This window comes from Phaeoacremonium minimum (genome assembly GCF_000392275.1).
Source record: "Phaeoacremonium minimum UCRPA7 unplaced genomic scaffold PA7_03_scaffold_560, whole genome shotgun sequence".
NCBI classification, from domain to species: Eukaryota; Fungi; Ascomycota; class Sordariomycetes; order Togniniales; family Togniniaceae; genus Phaeoacremonium; species Phaeoacremonium minimum.
In genome coordinates, this window is record NW_006921462.1 from 253,423 (window position 1) to 277,960 (window position 24,538).

The 24,538-nt window shown below is 51.6% G+C and overlaps 8 protein-coding genes across 8 annotated transcripts; 5 read left to right on the top strand and 3 right to left on the bottom strand.

Moving 5' to 3' along the window:
• Positions 1-7,292: 7,292 nt before the first annotated feature.
• UCRPA7_7939 (putative gtpase-activating protein gyp10 protein) lies at positions 7,293-8,261 on the top strand (the record flags this gene model as incomplete). Its single annotated transcript, XM_007920459.1, has 1 exon — positions 7,293-8,261. The coding sequence occupies one exon, from the start codon at positions 7,293-7,295 to the stop codon at positions 8,259-8,261; it is 969 nt and encodes a 322-aa protein (XP_007918650.1).
• A 459-nt stretch (positions 8,262-8,720) lies between these two features.
• Positions 8,721-9,689, bottom strand: UCRPA7_7940 (putative vps52 sac2 family protein; the record flags this gene model as incomplete). The annotated part of the gene is made up of 1 exon (XM_007920460.1): positions 8,721-9,689. The coding sequence occupies one exon, from the start codon at positions 9,687-9,689 to the stop codon at positions 8,721-8,723; it is 969 nt and encodes a 322-aa protein (XP_007918651.1).
• A 2,256-nt stretch (positions 9,690-11,945) lies between these two features.
• UCRPA7_7941 (putative eukaryotic translation initiation factor 5a-2 protein) lies at positions 11,946-12,807 on the top strand (the record flags this gene model as incomplete). The annotated part of the gene is made up of 4 exons (XM_007920461.1): positions 11,946-11,963; positions 12,219-12,485; positions 12,549-12,681; positions 12,737-12,807. The coding sequence occupies 4 exons, from the start codon at positions 11,946-11,948 to the stop codon at positions 12,805-12,807; spliced, it is 489 nt and encodes a 162-aa protein (XP_007918652.1).
• A 726-nt stretch (positions 12,808-13,533) lies between these two features.
• Positions 13,534-14,198, top strand: UCRPA7_7942 (putative 60s ribosomal protein l40 protein; the record flags this gene model as incomplete). Its single annotated transcript, XM_007920462.1, has 3 exons — positions 13,534-13,554; positions 13,718-14,095; positions 14,157-14,198. The coding sequence occupies 3 exons, from the start codon at positions 13,534-13,536 to the stop codon at positions 14,196-14,198; spliced, it is 441 nt and encodes a 146-aa protein (XP_007918653.1).
• Positions 14,199-15,620: 1,422 nt separating this feature from the next.
• UCRPA7_7943 (putative ubiquitin-60s ribosomal protein l40 protein) lies at positions 15,621-16,222 on the top strand (the record flags this gene model as incomplete). Its single annotated transcript, XM_007920463.1, has 3 exons — positions 15,621-15,809; positions 15,962-16,072; positions 16,136-16,222. The coding sequence occupies 3 exons, from the start codon at positions 15,621-15,623 to the stop codon at positions 16,220-16,222; spliced, it is 387 nt and encodes a 128-aa protein (XP_007918654.1).
• Positions 16,223-16,777: 555 nt separating this feature from the next.
• UCRPA7_7944 (putative yip1 domain family protein) lies at positions 16,778-17,698 on the top strand (the record flags this gene model as incomplete). Its single annotated transcript, XM_007920464.1, has 3 exons — positions 16,778-16,822; positions 16,883-17,270; positions 17,328-17,698. 3 exons carry the CDS (start codon positions 16,778-16,780, stop codon positions 17,696-17,698), a joined length of 804 nt encoding a protein of 267 aa, XP_007918655.1.
• Positions 17,699-17,968: 270 nt separating this feature from the next.
• Positions 17,969-18,274, bottom strand: UCRPA7_7945 (putative rhodanese domain-containing protein; the record flags this gene model as incomplete). The annotated part of the gene is made up of 1 exon (XM_007920465.1): positions 17,969-18,274. One exon carries the CDS (start codon positions 18,272-18,274, stop codon positions 17,969-17,971), a length of 306 nt encoding a protein of 101 aa, XP_007918656.1.
• Positions 18,275-19,441: 1,167 nt separating this feature from the next.
• On the bottom strand, positions 19,442-21,278 carry UCRPA7_7946 (putative cytochrome p450 61 protein; the record flags this gene model as incomplete). The annotated part of the gene is made up of 5 exons (XM_007920466.1): positions 19,442-19,480; positions 19,533-19,816; positions 19,867-20,834; positions 20,903-21,053; positions 21,116-21,278. The coding sequence occupies 5 exons, from the start codon at positions 21,276-21,278 to the stop codon at positions 19,442-19,444; spliced, it is 1,605 nt and encodes a 534-aa protein (XP_007918657.1).
• Positions 21,279-24,538: the final 3,260 nt, after the last annotated feature.

Here is a 24,538-nt window from a genome sequence, read left to right on the forward strand (position 1 = left end):
GAAGACAATCCCTGTGGATACACGGATAACTGACCTCGATCCATCTTGATCGTCCGCAATGTTCCGGGCGCGTCTCCATCACAAGAGTAGGATGCCAGCCATGGAGACTCATGAAGCCAAAGACCTACAAGAGCATATCGATCGCCATGTATTTGGGAAAGCGTCAGGCAAGTGGCTTCTCCTTCAAGGGGAAAAGTTCTGAGCAGAACCACACGCAGATCCTGAATCTCGAGGAGATTCAGGTGAAATTGTGTATCAGTATGGGTCGTGAGCGCGATGAGATTTTCACGAATCGAAGCGTCTACAGGAGTAGCGTTGTCCAAACTTAGGATTTCGTTGTAGGTGTGGCGGGCGCTAGGAATTGTTAACCCTACAACAGCTTCTGCAAATGAATGATCGCAGGTTTGAGAATGGGCATCATAAAAATTGACTTACTTCTGGCTTGGCGTGACAATAATAATTCCCCTTTCAGTGATCTGCACGATCATGGAAGCGGATATCCTGACGGCTACCAACGTCCGAGACGAAAAGTCGTATGCCGCTGTTTCCGGCTCTAATTCATCTACCTCGGAGAATCTTCCGTCGAGGCTCAAAGCTGAAGTCCTGTCAGGCATTGATAGAAGCACATGATAGCCACAATCTTCGGCTACTAGGTCAGCCGGAAGCAGCCATCCACGTCTCACTGGCATCCCGTATTCAAGGTCGAGCCCGATGTCAGCTTGTAGGCCGTATCGATACTCCGCAACAGTGCCCTTCAAGCCTCTTCCTGTCGTTGCAAATATTCTGTCAGGGTTCCCGAATGTGTCTCGGCGTCTATCTCGCCATGGAGTCATGGGTGTGCCTTTTGAGCTTTCTTCTTGGTTCCATGTCCGAAATTCGTCTGTAGTAACAAAGTCAACGGTGGGAGACCAGTTGGGAATCGTCCCGAGTGCAGTCGGTAGTACTCTTGGAGATGCCTATCACATGTTAGCAGTAATCTTTCAGATATGGAAACGATAGTGTTTCGATCTTACCTGCCAGATTGTTCCTGGCCCTGAGTCGCCGCCAAGGATGAGTATATCAGCATACGCATTCAATAAGCTAGCGAAGGTGCCGGACACATTGCAGCCAAGATTTCCCATTGGAAAGCTTGCCTCAAGAATATTTTCTCGTCCAATCTCTAGAAATATAACGTTTCCATCCTCCCTTGCCAAGTATATCGCATCCCTGCTGCTTGCGTATTCGGGGATACGATCTGGACGCGTCCAGGCAGTCCAGAGAGGTAAATCTAAACCATGATGAAGATCGGATGGGGGAGCATTCTCGATGACGACGCCTTCAAAAGCTGGTGGCCCTTCTAACACATCTTTACAGATCGCGATGAAGCCCGGCGAGACCGTAAAGAAGGCTGTGCGGACTGTGAGGGGTATGATGAGTAGTGGCATCTGATGTTCTGGAGGTAGTCGATGCCCGTTTTTTTCCTCGGCCAAAACCCGCTTCAAGTCTTCTCCCAGCTCCCATTCGTAAGTGACGAGCCTAGTCCTTCCGTTCTTGACGACCAGAAGCAACAGGATGACATGGTTAGGATCCGCTGGTCTCGGATAGAGAAACTCCATCTTGTGGATCACACCATTCACAGTACGAGGGCGGTACGACATGACAGGGTCCAGGGGCTGATTCCGTGCATAGCGATCGCTAAGCGTCTTGACCGACTCCAGTTCGTACACCATAAATATATCACTTGCGCAAGCAAGCGCTATGTAACGCGAGCTGGGGTCCACCGCAAGATGGAATCCTGGCAGGACTTGCGTTCGTAATGGGCTTGGGAAGATGGAGGTGACAAATTCGAGGTCCCCTTGCGGATTCGATCGGAGGAAGAGGAATACGCTTTCGCCAGACTCCAAGACTAGCAACAGAAGCTGTGGAGGAAGGCGGCCTCCCTTTGTAGGCGATTTTGAAGGCGAGGAGCCGAGAAGGCCCATGTCAATGTCCTCCTCTTCCGATTTGACAAAGACTGCTGCATTAAAGGAGCCGATGACTTTCGCATTCTGTATCCGGGACCCAAAGTCATTCTTTCTGATGACACTCCGGAGATGGCCGTTCTTCTGGAGCTCATATATTTGAACATATTGATCCTTTACAGAGATAAGCTGTCAGTATTCTTGCGTATCTAGCCATACAAGGCGATACTATCCCCCCTGGACCATGCCTTCGAAATAACGACTTTTTTTCCCACGGGCAGGGGAAGAGGAGTTAAGAAATTATTGCGAGACGGGGCTCAATATCAAAGACCAAGCTCCAGAACAGATCAGGGGGAAAGGACTCACACCAACAAATGCGACATCATTAACTTGAGGCGACCTGAGCCGTACAGGGAGAATCCAGTGAGCCACGGGGCTCTCTATTATGGTCCTGGTCAAAATGCCACATTGAGGTGGCTTAGGGACGCGCTTCTTCGGTGGTTTAGGGGCAGTGTTGCCCTTCAGGACGGATTGCAGGTCTATGGTCTCGGTGACCCAGGTACCGTCGCGCAGAACATTAGTTTGGAAAGCCATGCTGGGTGACCATAGTGGTTTTTAAACTGCATATATTGGCGATGATAGAGTGAGAGGTCGTGACAGCCTTGCCAGTTACCTGTATGCTGGTGTCTGGGAATGGAAACAGTCTTGTCGGGTTCGGTTCGTTCTTTAGCGTAAGTATTGTCAAGGCAAGTATTGGATTTACTTGAAGAGACTGAGCAGTGGACGTAAATGTTCAGGAGTGACGACTGCAGGTGAAGAACCTCAGACAAGAAAGGATAGCCACAATGGGCCCTGAGTAACAGGCTGTGTTGGCAGTGTAGAATGAGAGAAAGAAGGGGTTATGGAAGGAGGCGAAAGTCTCTTGTGCGGTCACTGGTACACATCTTTGGTCCTGGCTTGCAGAAGAGGTTCTCGAAAAGAGCGGAACTTAAAAGGGCCAGGGCAGGCGGGCACCACGAGGACCTCATGCGCAGGCTGCTTGAACCGGGGCTGCGTTAGCAGTAATAAGCTTAAGGCCAGCGCCGGGATTGACAACAACAGTCAGTCAGGTGCAGAGAGCTCCCATGCAGCCAGGATGAGCATGCGTCTGCGAGTGTATGCGCGAGCGACGGCAGTAAGTGTGTATTGGTGGTAGTGGTGGTGGTGGTGGTGGGCAAGCACCAGTATTGCGGTGTTGTCCGGTGTGGTCTGCCTGCTGCTGGTTCCGGCGATGGGTAAAGGTTGTTGGCTCAGGTAGGTTGTCTTGCCTTGTGCCAGCCGGCCGTGACTAAATCAGGTACAGCACAAGGTCGGTATACCTTATGAATGTATTATTATGATTATCGTTGTTGTGTGTTGTATTTGTTGTGCTTTGCCATATGAAAAGTAAATGCAGGTAGAATAGGTAGAGAGCAGATATGTCAACTTTGTGCTGGGACTGGAGCTGCACTTTTCCGGAAGGATCAGATGGATATACAACAGCAGCAGCAGCAGCAGCACGTACTTAGCATCTCTCTGCGCCAGCAGGATGAGATGTGCAGATAAGACCGAACCGGCTCGCCTTGGCTCTATTCCTGCTGTTGCTGCTGCTTCCGCCGTGCAAAGTCGAGCAGATCTAAGATGCAACGTTGAAGAATGGTATGTTTTGGCGATAGACAGCTGTGCCTAAGTGCAATGTGCTGGGATAGTGCTGGGTGCAGGAGCTGCTTCTGCAGCATCAAATGTGGGCTGCGGGCCATTCAAATTGAATGCGCAAGTGGAGGCACAACGCACGAGAGAGGGGTGTGTATTTCCCCGATCTCGAAGATGCCTACCTGCGAGTGTAGAGGAAGGAAGCATGTACTGTACCTACATGGAACAGCAAGACGTTGAGGATATTAAACCACTCATATATTCTTCTTCTCCGTTGATCCTTCCGCTTTGTATGTATAGGCGCCCAGGGAGTTGACCAACTGCTTCTTTGCTCATCTCTCACTTACACGCCTCGAGTCAATTATTTGCTTGCCTACAGACCTACCTAGCTGCTGCGCGAGTTGAGCTCGTCACCGTTACCATGCAAGTCTGCCCTTGCCTGTCCCTTAAAGTACCATCCTTCTCGGACTTGCAGCAAGGACCAGCCATGCCAGCCTCCCTTTGCCCATAAAGACAAGAGAAGTCGTGTTGAACCATTTTTTTTTTCTTCCCCCCCCGAGGGCTCCAAGACCCTTGCAGACTCGAATTACGAGTACCACCGTACCTACAGGAGACTAAGTGAACCGACGTGATATGATCTTCCGCCTTAGTTCATGAATGCTACCCTAGGCTAGGCTCAATGGGCTTAATTGCCAGAGCAGCCCAGACACGGCGTCTAGATGGCGGTCTTGCCCCTCTTGTTCGGCAGGGCAGAGCCTACATTAGGCCTGTCGATCGTGTTGCCATCTCTTAAGCCCGCCTGCACCTCTTAGGTCTCACGAGAGTTACACACCTGCACTCAGCAGGCCAGAGAGACTGAACCATGTCTGCCGGATGTGATCTGCTATTCAGGACGAATCCCGCACTCGTATTTGCCTCGATGACTACGGGAAAACGCTTTCCAGAGAGCTAGCCCAGACCGCCAATTCCTCCTACGAGGTGAGTCAAGATTTGTAGTGGTGGTGGTGATCGTAGACCAACAAGTCAATACCGCCTGGAAGAAAATCAGTGAAGAATCAGAGTAACACACACGCCTCGGGGGCCGCGCCCGCGCGCAATGGGCTATTGCTAATCTGCAGTTCGGTAGCGAGCCTTGGATCAGCATCAGACCACGAATGTTGAGTGGTCAGTAGTCCTCGCAGACGGTTACTCGGCCAGATCACAGTGATCAAAGAGCCGGAGCAGGGCGCTTTCGTCCTGGGGTAGGCACAGATCGTGCCCCTTGGGCCTGTCCACGCCGCCGAATGAGGCAAGTAGTGCCACGACACGGGGCAGTTCGGAGCCTGATATGGCTTCCTGGCTGCTGAACGGCTGATTCATCGGGACTTTGTTGCCCGACGACCGCTGCAGTTGCGCATCGTGGCAGGCCGTGGTGTCAGTGCGCGGCAGGACCGGTGAAGGGGGCAGGATGACGGAAGTCAACATCGAGGGCCGGGCGAGGGTGTGCTTCAGGGGGTGGGAGATGGCCGGTATGTGCTCCGGGCTTCTCCAATAGAGCAACAGCCTTACGGCTCCACACACAACGACAATGCTTTCTCTGGCCTCGCTTTTCTAGAAGGGTTGAAGGGCTACAGCCCGATGGATGCTAGTTGATCAGGTCGAGAGCGCGGGGGTCGATCTGATCCATCCATCTCCCGTCGAGCCGCGTTGTTTCAGCTCACCGGGCACTATATTTGCGTCTGCTAACTGTGATATATCACATTTCCCCCAACCTACCTAGGTAGCCCGGGTACTGACACTGCCCTGCTGTGCAGCCGGCTTGTTACCTGTCACCCGCGCATATCGGCAAATTCGGGCGGTCAGAGAAGCGACCCTCCATGTGGCTTGCATCATGACTGCTCGATATATCGAGGCTCGCGAGGGTAGGTAGCTGACTGAGTGCGCGCGCGGCGGTTCACAATGCAAGGGCGAGTTTTTGACGCCACAGTAGCCTTACAAGGATGTGGCCTAGACCGTTGAGACTCGAGAACTACTGCTTGTCTGATCTGATGTAGAGGCTCTTCGACATGCAGTCCGGCCGCGAGAATGGCGGAGGAGACCCCCGAGACAGTGTCTTCGAGACTTGCTCGGCTCATGCCACGCTAGAAGGCCGCGCTACCAGGAAGCGATATATCCCGCGTGGTGGAGGATTCTTGAGGAGGCAACTGCGAAAATAGAGATGATTGTCTGGATCTGACGCGGTCAGATCTCTGCGACGAGTCCAAGACACTCAGATCTACAACTGGTCGAGCATACCTAGGTATTATCTGTCGGTCCAGTAACAAGGGGCTCTGCAGGTGGACATGAGCTCATTCTCTGGCCTGTGCGGGTGCTGCAGAGATGCGCCTAGGTCGCACCTTCAATGTCCACAGCGGCCAATAGAACCGCTGATAGGCCACCTGACCTAAGCAATCCAGCACTCAAGACAACGCACGTCACTGCCGCGTCGAAGTTCGATAGCTCCTTAATCCACCACGATTGTCTCCCAAGCTCAATGTATATTTTATGCAATCTTATAACATCTCTCAACCTCGACTGAGCTTCAAGTTGATTGCCTCGTTATCAAGGTACTTGATCGATACCTTTACAGTGCCCCGCCACCTCTACTTGGCCTAAGTGACGGACTCGACGATCACCGTACCTGTAGATCTCGAATCAGTGCTGATATCGGAATCCATCTTAGTCAAGTGCACCGAAAGACCTTCAGCTACATGACTCTTCAAGCCAGTGCTTGATCATCGCGTGGAAGGTGTGATCCGCCTCCTTGATCGCCATTATCCCGTCTTACCGGGAAGGCTTCCAGACTTCCACGGTATTGCTGGCTTTGTGTCGGACGTCGTGGCGACACACGCATTCCCACCAGCGGCCACATACACGCCTTCCAGCTTCCAGTCTTGGCAGGCAATTCTACACCAGCATCTCGCGCCAGCCCCTAGCCCTCGCTCGGCCCGCCCCGGCTTATCAGATCCAGAGACTCAATATAACAATTCACATACTGCATCTGCTCTGAAGCTCCGGAAATACGCAGTTCGGATTGTCAACTATCCGACCGGCCTCCGAGGGCATTGGGCAGAGTGCAGAGTGTGAGAGTGGGGAGGTTGCACTGCACGGCAGCCATGGAAGTGGACGAGGAGTTCAATGAGAAGAGCAGCCACCACACCTCCTCGTCGTTCCCCCAGCTGACCGCTAGTCGTGAGAGCCTTACCGACGCCGAATCCAAAAAGGCGCACGAGATTCTTGATGCATGCAGGTGGAGAAATATCAGCCAACTTCAGGCTCTTGCCGAATCGCGAGGTGGCTTCCTGACGGACATTCTCCGGCAACAGGCATGTAAGTGCTGCAGCCGCGTCCATGCTTCCTGGCCATTGTAACTGTTCCTCGGGTACCGCATCCCGCTGACACGGCCAATACTGGCTCACAGAAAATATCTCATCATTTGTAACTAACAGTCATATAGGGCCAATCTTATTGGGACTACCCAATCTCCCTGGCGAGGCCAAAACAGAAAGTGACACAGCCATTACTCCAGCTCTGACATCCTCCGAGATAGACGATGGCTCGTGGAAGGAACTTAGTCCTCACAAAGATGAGGAGCAGGTTCAACTTGACGTGAACCGAGCTTTCATCTACTATCCGAGCCGTAAGAACCCCTCCGCTCCAACGATGTCACAAAATTCAGCCCTGGTCCCTGTTGCCCTCCTTCGCGAGCCACCAGCCTGGTATCATGAATCATTACACGCAGCTAACTCACCCCTGGCAGACCAATCCACATCTGAGCTTGATCGTCAGAAACGCGAGCTTTCGGACGTGATCGTCCAAGTGCTTCGACGATATCCCTTTCTTTGCTACTTCCAAGGTTACCATGACATCTGCCAGGTTTTCCTCCTCGTCCTACCGGCGCCACTGCGCGCCCCTCTTGTGGCTCGCCTCTCCGCGCTACGCATCCGAGATTTCATGCTACCCAACCTCGCCCCGGCGGTCGCCCAGCTGCGGCTAATCCCTGACATCCTACGAGCCGCGGACCCAACCCTCTGGCGCCACCTCTCCCACACAGAGCCCTTCTTTGCGCTCTCGGGTACGCTAACCATGTACGCGCACGATGTGCAGTCGCTGGGCGAGATCGCACGCCTGTTCGACGTGCTGCTGGCCCGCGAGCCCGTCTTCTCCGTCTACATGTTCGCACAGATCGTGCTGAACCGCCGCGCCGAGCTCTTCGACACCCCGGAGTCCGAGCCCGAGATGCTGCACAGCATTCTTTCCAAGCTACCGCAGCCCCTGGACCTGGACGGCCTGATTCGCGACACCACCGTGCTGTTCCAGCGCCACCCGCCCGAGAAGCTGCGCGCCTGGAGAGGCATCTCGAGGAACAGCGTGCTCAAGACTGCAAGGAGCACAGAGGACTGCGCGCGCCAAAGCATCGAGGATGGCAGGGAGTTCTTCCGAAAGCAGGTCATAGAGTTGAGGCTCGCGGAGGCAAGAGACAAGGTCATGGCGGTAGCCTGGAGGTACAGACGGCCGGCCCGAGCTGTCGGTCTTGCAGTCATTGTGGGTGTGGTGGCGTACCTGCTACGGCGGTCACCTGCTTCTTGGACCTCTCTTACATCGTGGCTTTCTCGGTTGATCGGGCATTAGATCTATTCATACCCCCTTGTGTACTATTAATAGGCTTGTTATTTTGGATACTTGGGACTAGGGTTGTTGTTCATAAAGTATTGAGCGAGCAGGAGCCGGCTTGCTCTAGCTCTTAGTTTGACTCTCTGGCATTGCCGATCACGCAACTGTTCTCAATAAGGATCATTACTCGTGATGCTCTTATAGGTCTCCTTGAACCAAGGAAAATTTCAAAGAAATGTCAAGATATTGAAAGGCCAGAGTTGGCGCGGTCGTAAAAGTCATTGTGGGACTACAAGCGTTTAAATTAGACTACTCGAGTCTATCCACATCTTTATACGGGCCAACTTGTCGATGTCCAAACACTGCTGGGACAGAAGCGACAGACTCATAACTCCTATGCTCCTCACCGTAAGATCTATCATGAAGTTTCTCCGAAATATAGACATCTAGCTTTTCTTCCACGAAGGTTGAGCCTCTTCAAGCCGCCTCCTGAAAAGCAGTCTTCAGGGTCTCAAAATGCTCCTGTTGCTCGACTGCCAGCTTCCCTGTGACGTCGCTGATGATCGTGAGAATCAGCGAGTAATTGTTATACAAGAACCTCTCCCTTTTCCGCTTGTCGTTGCCGAAATATGACTGGCTGTATTTTGTCAAAAAAGCCTCCATCTCGGCCCTCAGCCGCCGCAAGCTGGTTACTACGGGCTCATCATCTCCAGCCTCCGTGCTCAACGCCAGAATGCCGTGCAATAGCTGCCCGAACCGCTGCGTGGTGACGTGCGGCGCCGCAGAGTGCCCCTGTTTGCCGGCGCTTGGGGCGCGCGCCGGCAGGCCATTGGTCAGCGTGCGCACGCTCTCGCAGTGCTGGTCCATGACAACTTGCAGACGAGGCCAGAGCAGCATGTTGGTGCCGTTGACGTATCCGTCTACTGCCGGGATGCGCCTGCGCTGCAGCTCAAAGGCGAAGTGCTGGTTCAACCTGATACATAACAAAAGACCCAGAGCGTCGTAGGTCTCCCCAGCAAGGGAACGTGTCACGGTTTGACCGAGGGTAAAAGTAGGTTCAAAGATGTAGTTGAAATGGCGAGACACCGTCGCCATAGTAAGGGCTGGGCTGAAGAAGGAAGCTAGGAAGGTGTATTCGGCGGTAGCATTGTCGACGAGCGCGAGATTGAAATTGCGGAAAACCACTTCAAGGTAATGTGTTGAATGCTCTTCTTCTGCTAAGTAGGAAGAAATCGCGACTTGATTGGTGGCCTTCAAAAGATCAATTCGCCGTCCAAGATTGAAAGCATCATGGGGCGGGCCAGCGATCTTGGATCCTGTAAGTACTGTCGTTTTTCTTGACGTATCGTCATGACCCAGTACATCGTTCTTATCTAGCACATGGAGCTTGAGCTTCTCCAGCGACTTATGATAACGACCGAACTGATTGACGTAGTACCACCTCATCGTGTTCATATATGCAAGGCATATCTCATCTGCTAACGTGGGATGATGCCAATGCAGGAATGAGAATAAGTCTTTGAATTTGAGAAAATTCTGTTGCTGTATTATCTGCGCATTGATATGTGGTGATCGCAGGGCCTTGATTTGTGCCACGAGGAAGTCTCGTATCCTTTCCACGGCCTGCACTAGAGTCAATAATTGACATCTCAAAACCGAAGTGTAGCAACCCACCTTTTGACTCAGTTTCTCTAATAATGGGCCAAGGTCTGCCATAGCTTTGCTCTGCCCCTGATTCGAATTCTTGCGATACGCGGCATTCCTTTTGTCCACTTCCGCGAGGACCTTGACCCATGATTCGTCGATGTGCCCCTCTGATATCTTTGACACTACAACCGGTGAAACACTGAGTTCCTCTACGACTGGACCTAGGCTCTTCTCGACAGCTTTCCTGTTCTCCAGTCTCACGTTGAGAGCAGTTGAACGCGCTTGGAGTGATTCAATATCGGCAGAGACTGTGGCAAGATCGTTTCTAAAGCTTGTGAGGTTTGTCTCGACGGAGTTCAGGATGTCATCGCAGGCGCGAATGGACTTGTGGAGCTCTTCAAACTTGGTCCTATCCTTCTCATCTGTACAAGACAGTAAGTAACAGTATAGAAAGTCGGGTGAGAGACATACACTCGTCGATCGTTTGCGATCTATATGCAACCCCGCCATCCCGCTCAGAGCTGCCTCGGGCAAGCTCTTGTAAGGACAGCCCGCCGAAGTCGAAGTCAAAGCTGAGGTCTTCCTCTGTGATGGCTGGTGTAGCTTTCTGCCCCGTCTTCCCCTCGCTCGTCTCGGAGCTCAGTAGGTTGTCCAGTATCTCTAGCGATTCCTTACTGTCGACAATGATGGTAGACTGCTTCAAGCTGGACCCATTCGGTCGTCGTGCGGAGGCGAGGAGGGACGTTGTGGAGTCATTGGAGGCTAATGATAGCGATGACGCTCTAGCCGATCGCGAAGATGTGATGTATGGGCTGCCCTTGCTCGACGTCCTCCTCGGAAGTGGAAGCGGAGATATTGGGCGACTGTTAGACTGAGGGGAAGGGGTTCCCGTATTGGCGAGTCGGTCGAGCCACATGTTCGGAAAGCTTACGGACTCGGTCCTAGCATGGCGGGAAGACGGGTGGGTTGCAAGAAAGAATAGGATGCGTCGCCGAGTGTATACACGATTTAAGTAGCTGTATGATCTCTCTCTCTGGCGTCAGCTATTGTAGATGGGATGGAACAATCGGCTTGGGCAGTCGATGTCGAGTTGATGGTAGAGCAGGGGAGCATGTGCATTGTGGCTTGAGTAGCTGTTAAAGGCAGCAAGGCTGAGTTGTCTAGCGTCAGGTACGCGTCAATTGGTGGAAGTCCCAGCCACAGCGGGCCGTTTGGCAGCCTCGTCCAGTGGTGTTCAGGCCATCCAGTTAGTGTCTGACCTGCTGAGAATTTGTGTATTTGTCGGGGTCGCTGATGCGCTGGCACCCGTAGATCTGAACTGACAGCTACCTTACCTGAGGAGCTCCCTTTCCCGTCCCCCGCGTGCTCCTCCAGTTCGAGTCGAGTCACCGAGAGGCATGTGCATCGGAGCTATTCTATCTTTGTAGGAGGCTGAAAACTGTCTCCTTCCATATGCAATGGCCTGCAGGGACCGACAAAGCTCCTGCTAGCCACTCGTAAAAGGCAATTCCTCCCTCAGGCGTGCATTATTGCTGAGCTCGGGTTGTCCCTAGGTATAGTGGGATTGGGGTCTCACCTGGAGGGGCGGCGAGTGCCAGCGTGCCTTAGTTCCCTAATGAGAAGAGCAGCGGCGAGCCCAATACTTAGGAGAAGATGAAATGCTGCTAGACTAATACGGCCCTTCCAGACCACACACCCGCCAGGCATCAGCGGCCACACAAGCCGCACCAGGTAGCCGGCTAACATAACTGACTGAACTACGGTGTCCCTCTTGTTGCCTTCTAGCGAACCGCGCCAAACAGGAATTTGGGTAGGGTAGGAGGTTAGGTAGGTTTGGTGGGAGAGAGGCGGCAAGGGAAAGCCAGAACCAATCGCAAAAACCTATTTCTTACAAAATTCTGCCCCGTCCTCCACCGACCCCCTCCTCCTAAATATTTCTGCAAACCAGCACCTTTCTTCCTCTTTTGGTGCTTTGGACATCGTTTTGGCCCTGTCGCATCCTTCCTCTCCTCTCCTTACACCTTCTTCAGACCCTCACCTGTCAATATCTCCAAGATGGCGGACGATTCTCAGGTAAGATGCCCATTTCTTTGCTCCTCTTTCGTGGCATCCCCAGCGGAAAGAGGGAAAAATCACCCCGCATCGCAGCGCACCAGCAAACCCCACGATAAATGGCCGGCGCACGGGACTGGGTCGTTTTGCTCGCCCAATGCTGTCAACGTCGCTGTGATGCCTCGCACGGTCATCCAGGTGCTCGTGCTCGATCGTCTCTTCCAACGGTCATCATTGTTTGGGATTCGATAGCTAACTCTTTTGCCCTCTCTACAGCATGAGCACACCTTCGACTCGGCCGACGCCGGTGCCTCGGCCACCTTCCCCATGCAGTGCTCTGCCCTGAGGAAGAACGGCTTCGTCGTCATCAAGAGCCGTCCCTGCAAGATCGTCGACATGTCTACCTCCAAGACTGGCAAGCACGGTCACGCCAAGGTCCATCTGGTTGCCATCGACATCTTCACCGGCAAGAAGCTCGAAGATCTGTGCCCCTCCACCCACAACATGGATGTCCCCAACGTCACTCGTCGCGAGTACCAGCTCGTAAGTTGTCCCGCCATACAAGCCACAACAACACAATGACAATGGCTGACATTATCTCTCCAGCTCGATATCTCCGATGATGGATACCTCTCCCTCATGAACGATGACGGTGACACCAAGGATGATGTCAAGATGCCCGACGGTGAGATCGGTGACAAGATCACCAAGCTGTTCAAGACTGAGGAGAAGGATACCAGTAAGTCCACAATTGCCACTTTTACCAGTCGAATCAACTCTAACATCTTCTCCAGACGTTGTCATCTTGACTGCCATGGGTGAGGAGGCTGCTGTTGAGGCTAAGGAGGCTCCCCGCCAGGGTTAAAGAGCTCCTTTTTTGACGATGTCCATGCCAACGATCTTTTATGCGGCATTGGTGCGGCCTGCCATTGTTGTCAATTGGCATTGGTCGCCAGGGAAGGTATCACATTTTGATGTCACCTAGGCACAATTCATTTGCTTGTCTGGTCGTTGCAACCGAAAAATATTCTATTTGGGCACCTGTTTCTGCAGGTTTTTTAGCACTCGGCACAAAACGTCCTCTCGCACAACTTCGGATTTCCTTTGTTCACCGTATTTCACACATGGAATGCTCTGTCCAGACTATGGATTCTATCTGGTCTGGCAGATGAAAAATGGGTGCCGGCGAGTGGCGACAGATCTGTCCTATAGAATTCAAGATATTTCGCCATCAATTTCGTACAAGCAACTGTGTTAGTAATTTGTGACCCTATCAGTAGAAACCTGCATAGAAATTATGATTTGATGATAAGGCAACAATATAGATATAGCAGGAAAGTAGGCGGTGTTGCTCTGAGTAATACGGTGAAAAGTCAAAGTTGTTGGTTCCATCTTCGTGACAAACTTTCCCCTCTACACGTTGACTGTTCGGGCTGCCATTTCATTCCAAGGCAAATGACAACGCTAAACAATGAAGACAAAACACAACAAGACAACATATCATGTATCATAATGAAATCGCCTTATATTTTTCATCGATTTAGGCTGTGATGCGAAAGTAGAGCGCTAATGTCCAGTCAGCGCGGTCGACATGGCCGCTCAGGCCGGGACCGTGAACTTCACAAATTTCCAAACGGCGAAAGATGCGATGAATGTCGCGCGCGAAGATGGTATTCTGAGAGCGGGTTCAGGTATTGTGAAAATGGACACCGAGTCGAAGTAAATTATTCCGTTCCCCCGCGTCAGACGACTGTTTGTGCTGAAAAATTCTATAGGGCTACATTGAGCGAGACATCGATGAGGAAGAGAACTTTGGCAACACGGGCAAGGTCTCGCGCAAGGAGAAAGAAGCCAAGGAGAAGGTCGTGCGCCATTTGACCGGTAATGCAGCCAGGGAGCTGTTCCTCGAATGTCTGCAGCTCATCCTGCGCAAGCAGGTATGGTGGCTCATCAAAGAGAAGAACCTGCCCGATGAACTCGAGACTGTGGTTCGTGACCTATGGGATCTACGGGTGCGAAACTTCTCTGGGCTGAAGCTGGCCGGCGAGGCAGATGTGGAGTCTGGCACGGAGTACACGACGGACAATGAATTGTTCAGCTCCCAAAGCGAGAGCGAGCGGTCCAGGACCTCTGCATCTACCACGCAGTCGACTGTCAGTCGAGCACGGAGCTGGACGTCACAACCAGGAGAACACTGGAACCTCCCTGCGCTAGTTGACAATCTTGCGATCTGTTACTTGGGATGCATCCTACTGAGGCTGCCCATACGAGTAGGCGATATCTACAACTGGGCCAAGGACGATCAAATGCTGTTCCTGGGAGCGGTTCAGAGCTTGCCGCGAGAGATGAAGATGAGACTACCTGGCTCATATCATCGAGCGCTCATGGCACGGAATTTTCGCTTTCGAGGAGGGGAAGTTCACGAGGCCATCTTTGAGCTGGTCAGATCTTACCATCTCAACTACGAAATGACCTTTCCGCCCCTTAATGTCCCACTCCTGCTGCTTCAATACCTACGAGAACTCGCCCTTCCCGCGGAGGTCTATCTTCAAGTACGGCAATTAGCTTTCCTGCTTGACTTGGACTTCTCATTTGACTTGACCAAACAAAGATCAAGCGGTCTAGACGATCCTGATATTGCTCTGGTCTCTTGTATTATTCTCACGACGAAAATCCTATACCCATTCGACGATGTAAAGAGATACCCAATCAGTCACAACGACCCAACTTGCCTCAAGATGGACTGGGCAAGGTGGCAGACAGCCATGAAAGAATCACCAATCGATCGTCTGGAGAGACGAGACATGGATCGCTTAGGCCCGGAGGATGCATGGGCGATGGATGAGAATAAGCTTGACGATTACATGAACTGGTTCCAGAAGACAAGTCTTCGAGACACAGAAGGTCGGTTCTACATTCCGGACGGGCGAATTTCACTAAAAATTATGCAGATGGTGAAGACTTTAACCTCTTTCCCTTGAGCGAGAGAGCATCTGGATCACAAATCCTCCACGAGACAGACACAGCTATAGATGAGAGGATGATGAAGATTCAAGAATATCTCATGGTGATACGTCCCCGACCCAGCGATGAAGTGAAGAGAGCCGGGGATGATCATGAGATCTACCGAACGGTTGAAGATCTTCCCGACACAGCAAAGTCATTCTATGAGAAAGCTGGCCAGATATCTGGGCTATCAACAGACAGGCTCGTCAAGTCTGTGTTTAAGCTTGAGCGTTTGATTGAGAAATGGATAGTACAGGAGCGGAAGGCGAGTGCATCCGTTGTAATCGATTAGAAATTGAAAACGAATGTACCAGAAGCAATTATGTGGTCGCCTCAAGTTGCCTCCAAGCCTGGCTACAGTCACATCTGAGGACATACCTATGTTAGCTTCAGTCACGAAGGAGAAACTTGCCCCTTGTCCGATAGGAAAAAAATTGGGGCTAACCCATTGACCTTGAGTCAATCACGTGAAACGCCACCTGATTTTTCGTCAGGGTCGCGGTTTCTCTGCTTAGGGCTAACAAATCCCCCACCTCTGTGAAAGTTTCCTCCACTCCATCACGAAGAATCAAGCCGTCAAGACGAGAGTGAGTACCACCCCCCGATGTTCGCCAATATTTGTCGCAATCACAGGAGATAAATGCTGACGGACTGTTTCGAATTAGTTCAACCATGCAGATCTTCGTGAAGACCCTGACGGGCAAGACTATCACCCTTGAGGTGGAGTCTTCCGACACCATCGACAACGTCAAGTCGAAGATCCAGGACAAGGAGGGCATCCCCCCCGACCAGCAGCGACTGATCTTCGCCGGCAAGCAACTCGAGGATGGCCGCACTCTGTCCGACTACAACATCCAGAAGGTTCGTCCAACCTCCGAAGATTTCGAAGAATTCATCTGGTGGTGCTTTCAGAGGAAGAGAAGGAAGGCTATATGGGGAAGAGCATAGGGATTTGCTTCATGCGAACCTCGAGAAGCAAAGACTTTGGGGGCCTTGGCTAACGAGGATTACAGGAGTCTACCCTCCACTTGGTGCTGCGTCTGCGTGGTGGTATCATTGAGCCCTCCCTGAAGGCCCTTGCCTCCAAGTTCAACTGCGACAAGATGATCTGCCGAAAGTGCTACGTATGTGTGATTCCCTGGATGACTTTGGCCGAGCCGAAAAAATACTAACAAGAAGCTTTTCAGGCCCGCCTGCCACCCCGTGCTACCAACTGCAGAAAGCGAAAGTGCGGACACACCAACCAGCTCCGCCCCAAGAAGAAGCTCAAATAAACGATTGTCATTGGGATCTCTGGCGTACTGGGTTTTTGGCATCATGGCAAGAAGATGGCAAGGGGCTGGTGGTCACTTTACAAACCTCTCGATGCTGTGTTTTCGTTCTTAGCATACAGATCCCTCTAGCAATTCAGTCATGAGCATACATCAAACGACCTTGCTTAGCCATTGCATATGTGAACCGACAATTCTGTGTAGTATGATGTTGTGGTATCACGTTCAACTCCAATCAACTTAAATACTGCTACTCATTGTATGAGCGCTGCGTTGGGGTAAATTGTAGCGACTGACCCTCCAAATCTTAGTGGTGTGCCTGTTAGTAGCGATTTGGTCTGCACTGCATAGCGGCTCCGCGTCCCCACCCCTGCAAATGCCTAGAATTACGACAACCTGTCACAAGCTTCCCTTTCCAGCTTCACTCTAGCTACCGTGATAGCATCCACTCGAACGTCTACATCTCGACCACAGGCTTTCACGACGCAACGGCTAATTGCCAAAACATAGTTGAGCTTCTATAAACGAGGAGGACTTCGTTCTTGGAACTGTGCGACAATGTCGGGAGCTGGCTATGATGCTGTAGTGGACGTGGATGACGAGGTGCGATGGCGGCATCCTGCCTGCAGTCTATGGTCAAACTAACAGCGTGCGCTTTTGCAGGGCGACCTCGGCCATACCGACCTCCAGGAGGATCTCGAATTCCATAACTCGAACTTCGCAGATACCACGCCGGGAAACCGGAAAGCTCCTTCGTCCGGGCTGCCACTGCCAGCAACGGCGTCTTCGTCATCGGGAAAGCGGTTCCTGTGGTCGATGTCGTTCTACGCGCAGTTCTTCGATGTCGACACATCTGCTGTCCTGACAAGGTGCTGGGCAGCGCTGTATCCTCGAGCAAACTTCCTCGATGTACTGGAAGGAAATCCCGATCTTTATGGCCCCTTCTGGATAGCGACAACTGTGGTGTTCATTCTATTCCTAGGCGGTACAATCAGCTCGTACTTGGCAACCACAGGCGAGCCGTTTGTGTATGATTTCAGGCTATTGAGCGGTATGTCTATCTTGACATGTGTCCGAGAGGATTTATGTACTGACAAGTGGTGGACAGGTGCGGCTGGTCTGATCTACGGTTACACTCTCGTGATTCCCGTCGCTTTATATCTCGCCCTTCGCTACTTCGGCAGCGAGTCCGCCAACCTCCTAGAGTGCTGGGCGCTGTACGGCTACTCGAACCTGATCTGGATACCGGTCGCCCTGATCAGCTGGAGCCGCATCGACATCCTGAACTGGGTCTTTGTGGCAGTCGGACTCGGATTGTCCGTGTCTTTCATCCTCCGCAACCTGTACCCCGTGCTCAGCGCCACGGACAAGCAGACAAGCAAGATCCTGCTGATTGTCGTGGTTGCACTCCACGTTGGCCTGGCCATTGCGATCAAGATTCTCTTCTTCGCGCACAAGAGTCCGGCAGTGAAGGAATAAGGGGTTTGCATGTGTTGCATTGACAGTCTGAGGACGATGATAATACCTGGAGTTTCTCGAAGTGTGTTTCAGCGGGCATTGCTGTGAGATCACTGTGATATCAGCTTTATGTACACTATTAGACTCATTTGAATTGGGACTTTCGGCGCCAGAAGCGCTCTCAAGAGCATGTCTTAGATCCTATCTACCGTAGGTGACATGTCTTTTTTTCCATAGAATTACATACTCGGCGCACACACGGCCTGTCCTCGCCAGAACGGTTTCATAGCTTTACCGTTCAATCTTCCCGCCCTTCTCCTCCCAGTCTACCCAGCTGCCCGGATATTCGCCCACCGACGTGTAGCCGGCGTCACTCGCCAGAGCCGCAGCCGCCCGGCTCCGCACGCCGGCCTTGCAGTAGAAGACGAGCTCCTGGTCCTTTCCCGGCCGCGGGAAGCCGAATTTGTCCTCGAACTCCTCCTGTGTGATGTGGAAGCTGTCCGGATTCGAGGTGATCGGGATGTTGATCGCGCCCGGGATGTGTCCGCTCTTCTTGAGCTCGCCCGGTTCACGGGAGTCTGTTGATCGTAAGTCCATCAGCCCCGTATGTTTAGAAGACTAGAAGAATCAGGAAATGCGCCTACCGACGATGGTGATGCTGGCGTTCGGCTCCTGTGTAAGCTTTTGTATCTGGAGTAGTGCGGACAATGGTTAGCCTCGGCCCGGAGAAAACTCATGGCAGTCCAGGAACGCTTTGCTAGAGAAGTATACGAACCTGTTCAAAGTCCCATATCTTGCTCTGGGCCCCTGCTGAATAGTACCGTACGCCAATGGGCTGTGCTATCCTCGCACCATTGCGCAGCGATGTCGCCGGCAGGAATCTGTGCTGCACGGGAGTGACGAGTTGCCGGGATGGAGCGGCTGCTACTTTCTGGAACTGCCGCAACAGAGTTGAGAGACGGACTGCTCGTCGTGTCGCCATATTGGATGGGGGGCTTTCAATCTGTTGGTATATGTGGAAAGCTTGCGCAATTGCCCTACCTAGGTAATCTAGACAATATGTTTAAGGTTCAGGACGACTTTGCTGAACCTCTATAAGCTCCAATTCCCGTAAGTGGTGCTTGGAGCCCCAACGACCCCACTGATGTCACCCGCCTGCAGCCATAGTGTTCTGGGGACAGGGGACACAACACATGTGCAGGAACCCAACCAACAAAGCTCTTCAGATATCAAATCACTTCAATGTTGTCAAAGTATATATATGTGGAAGGTCAATAATTGAACTGGATTTTTCCAAAAGCGTCTCGTGAAAAATGTTGAGTCATTCTGTACAGATTATCTCAGATTTCAACGAATCTCCGTGACTAAAGATGTCAAATGTACATAATATTCTGTGGAGAAAGATCTATTTATTCTCGGAGTCTCCTATATAGAGAACTGTCTGAAGTATGTACAAGTACTAAGTATTATAAGTTACGTAGAGTAAGGCATATGTGTTGGTTTTCATAACAGGCCGGCGCCATATGCCGCTGCCGATGCTCTAATATCATGCGATCCAGGCTTTAAAACTCCTTGATATAATGCATGCGAATGACTAGTGGGGTCAGAATTACTGAGACGATCCCCTGCCTGGTGCAGGCTTCGACATCATCATGGCGACATCATGATGACCATCGCCATTGGCTGTTGGTGCGACGCCTCACTAAAATCCCGAGCTGCGTGGGAATCGGACTCAGCCGCATTCTATTATAAGCCCTTTTGGGCTCACCACTTCCTCTCAACGAACGTCAATGGACAGTCGTCCTATATATGTTAGCAAACAGCATTGTCGTCTATCGAAGACAATTGCGCTTACCATGGGGAAGATTGTGGCAAAGACCTTGATCTCCTCGGATCTCGGCGTTGGGTGATGCTTCCAATCCATAAGCAGGGACGCCTTTCCGAGGAACAGCGCCAGGTTGAGCTGCGCATAATGCTGTCCTAGGCAGTAGTGAGGACCAGTTCCGAATACCAAAAAGTTCTTTGCGCCCTTCTCTTCTGCGTCACCGGTGTAGTACCGCTCGGGATCGAACTCGTCAGGGTTGGTGTAGACATCAGGATCCCGCAAAGCCAGATACGTGCTCGGAATGACCATGGCACCTAATCTACGTAAGCATCTCTTTAAATACCACTGGGATAATGTCACTTACCCTTGGGGACAGTGTAATCGGGGGTAATGGGGAAAGGCTTCTTCACTTCATATGGCACCATCAGGACGGGAGGGCGGTAACGAAGGAGTTCGCGGACCACGGCACGTGTGTATGTCATCGACTCGAGCTGGTCCAAGTTGACCGGAGCATGGATATCGCCGTTGCGGACCTTGTAGTTCTCATCTCGGACACGGTCAAGGATCTCAGGGCGTTGGGCCATGATCTGGAAGAGCCAGGTAGCGGCGCTGCTCGTGGCGTCTTGAGAAGCGAAAAGGAAGGTGAAAACGGTCTGGGCAATCTCGTAGTCGCTGAAGTCGCGCAACAAAGGAGAAGGCTTCTCGATACCCTCGGTGGACAGACCGTTCGCCTCGGCTTCTCGCCATTTCTTGGAGTCAACAATCGACTTAACCCAGGCATCCATAATGCAGCTGATTTCACCGCCAGCAGCCATTCTAACCTTGCTCTTGGCAGCGCACTTGGAGAATTCGACCAAAACCATATCCGTCGCCTTCTTGCCATACCAGGTCTTGGTGAAGGGGATGATGATGGGGAAGTTGACCAGCTCAAGGGCTTCGGTGATCAGGTAGTAGTCGTCGGCAATTTTCTTCACGGCGTCATCCGTGATATAGTGTCCGCAGAAGGTACGGAGGGAGACAGCGCACATGATTTCGCGCATCTCGGGCATAAAAGGGACCGGCTCTCCATTGGCCTCCTTGGTGATCCTGAGAAATCGAGCAAAGTACCGCTTATACACCTCCTCCTGACCTGGCAAGTAGCACTCCAGCGCTCTTCGGGTGAAGAGACCATTCAAGCCCTTGCGGAAATCGACGTGCTTCTTGCCATCGAGGAAGACCCAGTTGTCGTCACCCAGAAGTTTATGAGCAACATCAACGACACAGGGCTTGACAAACGTGGGCGAATTGAAGACCTTCCGAGCCATATCCCGGGTAGATGCGATAACAACGAACCTGTGGCAGCAGACGTTAACATCCTTGAGTTTGCGATAGCGTCCAGCTCAGAATATCAGGAAACATACTTGTGGAAGATAGAGACGCAGCTGAGCGGCCCACTCAACCATTTTGCGTAGTATTGCTCGAACTTGGGGTTCATGGAGTCCAGGAAGGGACCGATAAAGGGGGCCTTCCATGAGGGGCCAGCGATGGAGCCTTTTCTCAGCACATACATGACTGTACATGGTTCACGGGGTCAGCAATCTGAAAACTAGAGATTGGCTTGCTTTGCGACGTACTCTGATCATAAGCCACGGCAACTGCCAGGAGCGTGAACAAGATGGTCCATCCGCTCGCGTTAGAGACGGCATCGATGATGTACTCGACCTGAGGAGGGACGTTGACGCTGCCATACTTGGCATTGGCCAGAGGCGAGGTGAAGCTTGTTGCGTTGGTGTCCATTGTTGCTCTCTGCCAGTCGCGATTCAACGCTTGTTTCTTTTTTGTTCTTCTTCTAGAAGAAGGCCCTAGCGCGGGAACTGGTATGCCGTCACGGCCGAGCCTGCGGAGCTTGCAATCGAAGCGGCAATGGGCCTCACACGACGGGAGGATTCGGTGTCGGTGGGGATGAGGGTGGAGGGGAGGAGAGGAGGAGGGTAGAGAGAAGAATGGAGGTCTCGCAAACAGAGAAGCAGAAAAGAGTTAATCGACGGCTCGGGCAGGAGTTTTTAGCTAAACCGGTGCAGCACCGCGAGTTGAGGGTACCGACCGGCGCTACAGGGGGGCTTTGGTGGTGGTCTACATAGTACGGGGGGCCAGTCTTGGTGGGAAATTTCTGATTAATTACAAGACATGGCCCGCTTGGGGAGTACGGCAACGGCCCTGGCTGGGATGCCCAGTCCGTTGTCCATCAACTTTAGTGCAAGTCCCCCCTATACCTTGGTACCTTGGTACCTTGGTAGGTGTTTTGAGAGTGTGGCATAGATCCTAACTGCATGTGCGTCTTTCATGATTTCTTGTCCATCAGACTGATGCCTGAATAGCTAACTGCCTTATGTTGTATAGTACTCGATGTACACGCAAGATGTAGCCGAAGCATCTCTAGAGTCTCGACATGCACCTTCGTTACGCGGTGTGAGATCTGTGCCGCTCGCTGTGCTTGATTGTCTAAGCGTGATTGCACTGAGTGGTTATGTCCAAGAGGCAATTGGATGTCAGTCCATTTGCACGGATTTTGTTGGGCATTTGCCGGTATTCGCAAAAAAAAAAAAACTCCAGAGCATGATTCGACATTGGGCGATAAGGTCACTAAACAGATAAGAGAAGTACCTACTCTGAGAGAAAATCTACATACATACCTAGTAGTAGCGGCGCACATCTGGTGGGGCCGGCTAGGCTGAGATCCGGGCGCTGGAAAACAGCCCACATCCGCTGCAGTCAAATCATTTGTCCGCTGTGCCTGGTGTCTGTCTGCCTTATTCCATTCATTATGTCCGTCATCCCGCAGGTCTGCCACCCTCGCCCTCTCCCGACATTCGCATGCACCTGATCAACGCCGTTTTGGGAAAGATCAAACAGCATGTGGCAAGAACAGCAGGATCGTGCCTACCTACTGCTGTAATTGCCATCCGCAATGGCTTCTAACCTTGCACTCGACGTCGAGGGCGGCTGAGGAAGCTACCTAGGTAGTCTTCTAATTGTGGAATGCTGGGGACATTTGGGCGACATGATGCGCGGCCGCGTTCCTGATACTCGGCTCATGTCATGCCTGTCGTTGTCACGGCTCGCACGATTGGTGACTAGCTTGGGGGCACTCTCGGGGTCTTTGTTGCTCAAGCCAGGCCCGTGCTGAGATTTCACGCTGGAGACGACAGCAATTCGAACCCTCAACATCCAATTGGTCAATTCGTTGCTGAGGCGGCAATAAAAGATGCTTAAATCCTCACCGCCATCTCGCGAATACGAATACGTTGCCGAGTTCGAGGGGTAGCTCTTTCCCATCACACCCACACCACACCCCTTTCCTTGCCCATGTGTGTCGAACCCCGCATCGGCGCGGGGTGGCAGCATTCATTCACTCACCTTGCAGACTTGTTGTCTCAAAAGGTTCCATACAAGCAACGGAACCTCGTTTCGATTATGCGTAACTACCTTTGTCAAGTGACAAGTTGATTATGAACCGGCTATTGACCAAAGCTCGAAATATGGTTATCGAGAGCATGCGTGATTCAACCGATTCAACAGCCCAGTAGCTTGGTTCTGATTGACTGAGGTGAAGGCTATAGTTGTGTCCAAAAGACATCCAGTTTTATCTCATCACCAATCAATCACCGAGTTAGATAACAAGAGCGGGTGCGAGATTGGTGCTTTGATATGTGCCGGCACGGCCAATCTCCTCTGCTGCAAATGTGTCATTCTTCAAGTATGGGCGCAACACGTTCAAGGCGACGATGACTGCAATACAAGACACAAGCTTGTGAAGATAATAAGCCCACGCTCGGTTTGAATGCACTTCTTTTGAGTTTGGCAATATTAATTCCTGGAATGACAACCAATAGCTGACTACTACCATTCAACTTATTAAGAACACAGCATAAAGTGAGACCCAGGTCTCGAATACGTAGTTTAATGTAAACTTGCAAAGACTTTGATATCCCTAAAGGTTGTTGACGTTATTCGAGGTTTTCTTCGACGAAATCTGTGGTCAGGGTTTGGAAGGATATCACTGTGACTTCTCGGATGGCTTGGCCTTTATGAGGAGCGATTGATAAACGGTATACCTGAATTCAGAGGGCAAGGGAATTGAACCTCTGGGCCGGAATAGATCTGGTAGTTCCTGATGGCTTGACGTGGGCAGAGTTTCCCACGCGAAGGGATTTCAACCAATCACCGAAAGTCATGTAGATATCCCAAAGTTTTTCTAGCTTCTCGTAGCTACCCTCTAAACCCTGATGGATTGCGGCAACAATTCAAATCTACGTTATTATGCGAAGCTCGAGCACATCGACTCAGTCATTGCGATAAGCTCAGAACCATGAACTTCGAAGTACGCCAGCATAGCTACTCACCCAAGTAGTTGAAGTACTCGAAAGTTCGAAAGGCCGAACATTTGTATTCAGGTATGCCGAAAATAAGGACAAGTTATTGAATGAATGAAAACGAGGCAGCTTATAACATAACGGTAGTTTGGGTCCGTGATTGAAGTCACGGCGATCAGAAATGGGAAACTTTGTAGTGCTGACGAAATCTGAGGTGGGAAAGGCGAAGCATTTCAAAACAGTCAAGTCTGACGATGACAACAGACATCATAAGCCACGGAGGAAGGACTTGATGCTTGTACGGCCAATGCGGCTCCAAGGAGACCGTCTTCAATGTGTCGTCAGATAAGCGATGATCACTTGGGACGCTTACGAAGGATGATACGCGGACTTGAGCCCGAGTCTCGGGGTCAAGGAATCGGAGCCGGTTGGTTGGCCTTTCTCATGACAGCTGACAAGTTCTCCGGCTTGGTATTACGGATAAGACCGGACAGCATACTACTCCCCCGTCTGGGTAATAAATCTTAGTTCACCAAGGGCATCACTACCTCCTCAACAAGGCATTACTACCTTTGTAGAAGTTGATAGATACATAGTAGTAAACAGAATATTCGAGGGCTTGATGAGTATTATGACCAGAATTGAGTATCTTCACCCTTCAAGAACTAACGTTTATTACCCTGG